The following is a 2,666-nucleotide window of genomic DNA, read 5'->3' as shown; positions in this document are numbered from 1 at the left end:
CGCGGCGGGGACGCGCCCGGCGGTTGCCGCAGCCAGTTCTGCTACTGCATCAACACGCGGCGGAGGGGGCTGGTGCCTGCCAAGGACGGAAAGGGGTTAGATTTTAATGTTTGTACAAGGTTTTGAGACACAGTGTATGGTGCAAAGTACGAATTGCTTCAGCCACAAGAGCAAAGAGCTGTTGGGCCAGGTTGTTCCCCGTCAGGTGGTGGTGGTGGCACTTGGCTGGCGGACGGCCCGGCTGTGCTGGGGATGGGCTGGCCAGGCAGCGGCCCAGTGTATGCCCAGCATATGCCCACTTTTTCTGTGCTGAATGAGGGTCCCGGTGGTTCCCTCGCACCGGTGAGATGCTGGTTTGGCTCACCCCAGCCTCACTGCTGGCGAGGTTTGACTCTGCGTACAGGGGATGCAGTTGTCCTGGAGCCCAGCAGGGACCTGTCCTCTGCCGAGGACTCGCGGTTTAATTTGCTCTCTAAATGCACCAAAACCGCGGTGTCTGCCGGGGCTGGGCTCTTGCTGGAGTGGGACAGGAGCGAGCAGCCCCGTGCGGAAGCAAACTGGGGCTCTGTGTGTCTCGGCTGCTGGGGGGCTCTGCTGGGGAAGGGGCACCCACCATCGGGCAGGGTTAGGGCTGTGGTGCCTCAACCCCAGACCTCCAGAGGGTTCTCGGGCTCACCTCCAGTGGGTTCTTGGGCTCATCCCCAGTTCCCTCGTGGGTTCTTGGGCTCATCTCTGCCAGGAGCCACTGCCTTGAGCAGCCTCGGGAGCATTGCACTCCCACACGTTGTCCTGGGGCTTCAGGGCTGGTGTCCCCTTCCCCTTGCATTTCCCATCCTCGGGGTTGCAGTTCTGTCATTTAAAACTCCACGTACATTTTTATGGGCTGTACATTTGGGGCTTTGAGTTATCCCAGGCACTGCTCTCCGCTTTATGGGGTGGGCTGTAGGGTGCTGCTTCCCTCTGGAGAGCCCCCGCGGGTGTCGGGGGGCTCCCAGCCACCGCCGGCTGCAGGACGTGCCAGGGCTGAGTCCGAGACCGGAGTAGCTCGGAGGCACGGATCATGGCTCTCAGTTTACAAACAGCTCCATATAGGCTGGAAGCCTCCTGGGAAGCTGGGACCTGGCCCTGCTGGAAGGAAGAGCTTCCGAACTCAGCCCTTACAAATAGCTGGCAGGGCTCGGCTCTCCCGGAACGCTTGCTCTGATCCAGGGATGGTGTTTTTAATCGAACAGTAGCCCTGGCTCCTCTCCTGAAGGACGCTCCCACAGCTTCCACGTGCGTGTCTGGCTCCCGCCGCGCCGGGGCTTTTGCTTAGGCAGGACGCTGCCCTTCCTCCCAGGAAAAGCGCTGTGGGTGTGTGACTCGGATTCTGCATTGGAAGAGAAAAATTGAAGGAAGAGACAAAGCAGAGCTGGGATCCCTGGGCCGTGGGTCCGCAGGACTGACTGCGGCGGATGCAGCAGCCCCGTGCCGCGGCTCTGCCCTCGCTGCCCACGCACGGCTCAGCCGCCGAGGTTGAACAGGTCCGGAGGTTTTGAGGCCAATACCCTGGGGCTTAGCTCCGCTTGCAGCTCCTGGTCCTATGACCTGGACCGAGTCCCAGGGCTGTGTCTCTCCACTGCCTTGCTGCTGGGGGAGAGGGGGGCAGGCGCTCTGGGCTTGGCTTTGGGCTGTACCTGGAGCTGGGAGAGCATCGGGTGAAGCTCCTGGCTCCGACAGCGCTGTTTAAATTCCCATCTCTGTTATCAGTGCAGCATCTCCTCTCCGCCTGCTCCCTTCAGTGCCTGGACTGTGAATCGGGTCGAGCTGAGGGACTTTCCTTGGTCCCGTCATCTCCGGCTCCTTCGTCGCATCCCTGTGGCCAGGCTAAGGGCTGGCTCGGGCAGAGCGACGCCGTAGCTGACGGCACCGTGGGTCGTGGCCAGGGCTGCCCCTGAGTGCTGGGGTCCCCGCTCCTGCTTGTCCTTGATGCCCTTTGTGCTATGCAAAACACACGTGTTTGTCCAAGTGTCTCAGGTGAACGTCTGCGCCCCAAAGATGGGCACTGGGGGTGTGCCAGGAGCACCCATGGGTCTGGCTGCGGACCCCTCCCTGCCAGTGGGGTGCTGCCTGCCTCAGCCCTGGGGTGTCCCCCCAAGCTCAGTGCCTCAAGTCCCCTCCCCACGTCTTGTCTTTGCAGGAGATGTGCTCTTCCAGATGGCAGAGGTCCACAGGCAGATCCAGAACCAGCTGGAGGAGATGGTGAGCACCCCAGCCTGGGCACGCCAGGCTCTCCACCTCACCATGGGCTCCACTGCTCGTGCGGCGGAGCAAAACGGTTTTCAGTGTTTTGACCGGGTGACCCCCGCCCCTCTGAAGCAAATCTGCTGAGCTGCAGAGGGTCTGGTCTGCTTGGGCATCTGCTTCTGCCCTGCTGGGTCCCCTCCGAGCGTCTGTCCGTCCCCCACCACTCCGTCTGTACGACCCCCTGCCCCGGCGCGCCCCGGGCAGGGTTTTGCCAGCCCTCGCTCAGGAACCGCATCTCCTCTTTCTGCCCGCAGCTCAAGTCCTTCCACAACGAGCTCCTGACGCAGCTGGAGCAGAAGGTGGAGCTGGACTCCCGGTACCTGAGCGTGAGTTATCGACGCGTGTGGGCCAGCGACGCAAGCGTTGGCTCGGGCATCTCC

At 62.4% G+C, this 2,666-nt stretch overlaps 1 protein-coding gene across 1 annotated transcript in view; it reads left to right on the top strand.

Annotated features, from left to right (window-relative positions):
* Nucleotides 1-2,666, top strand: part of BAIAP2 (BAR/IMD domain containing adaptor protein 2) — a 71,620-nt gene that overhangs the window by 36,823 nt on the left and 32,131 nt on the right. The window contains exons 4-5 of the mRNA XM_035899190.1: nt 2,180-2,241; nt 2,541-2,612. Coding sequence (XP_035755083.1) covers nt 2,180-2,241; nt 2,541-2,612 — 134 coding nt within the window. The remainder of the gene's footprint in view (nt 1-2,179; nt 2,242-2,540; nt 2,613-2,666) is intronic.

The sequence above is a fragment of the Egretta garzetta genome, unplaced genomic scaffold, assembly GCF_000687185.1.
Source record: "Egretta garzetta isolate BGI_Z169 unplaced genomic scaffold, ASM68718v1 scaffold131, whole genome shotgun sequence".
NCBI lineage: Eukaryota > Metazoa > Chordata > Aves > Pelecaniformes > Ardeidae > Egretta > Egretta garzetta.
This window is presented reverse-complemented; position numbering and strand designations above follow the sequence as displayed.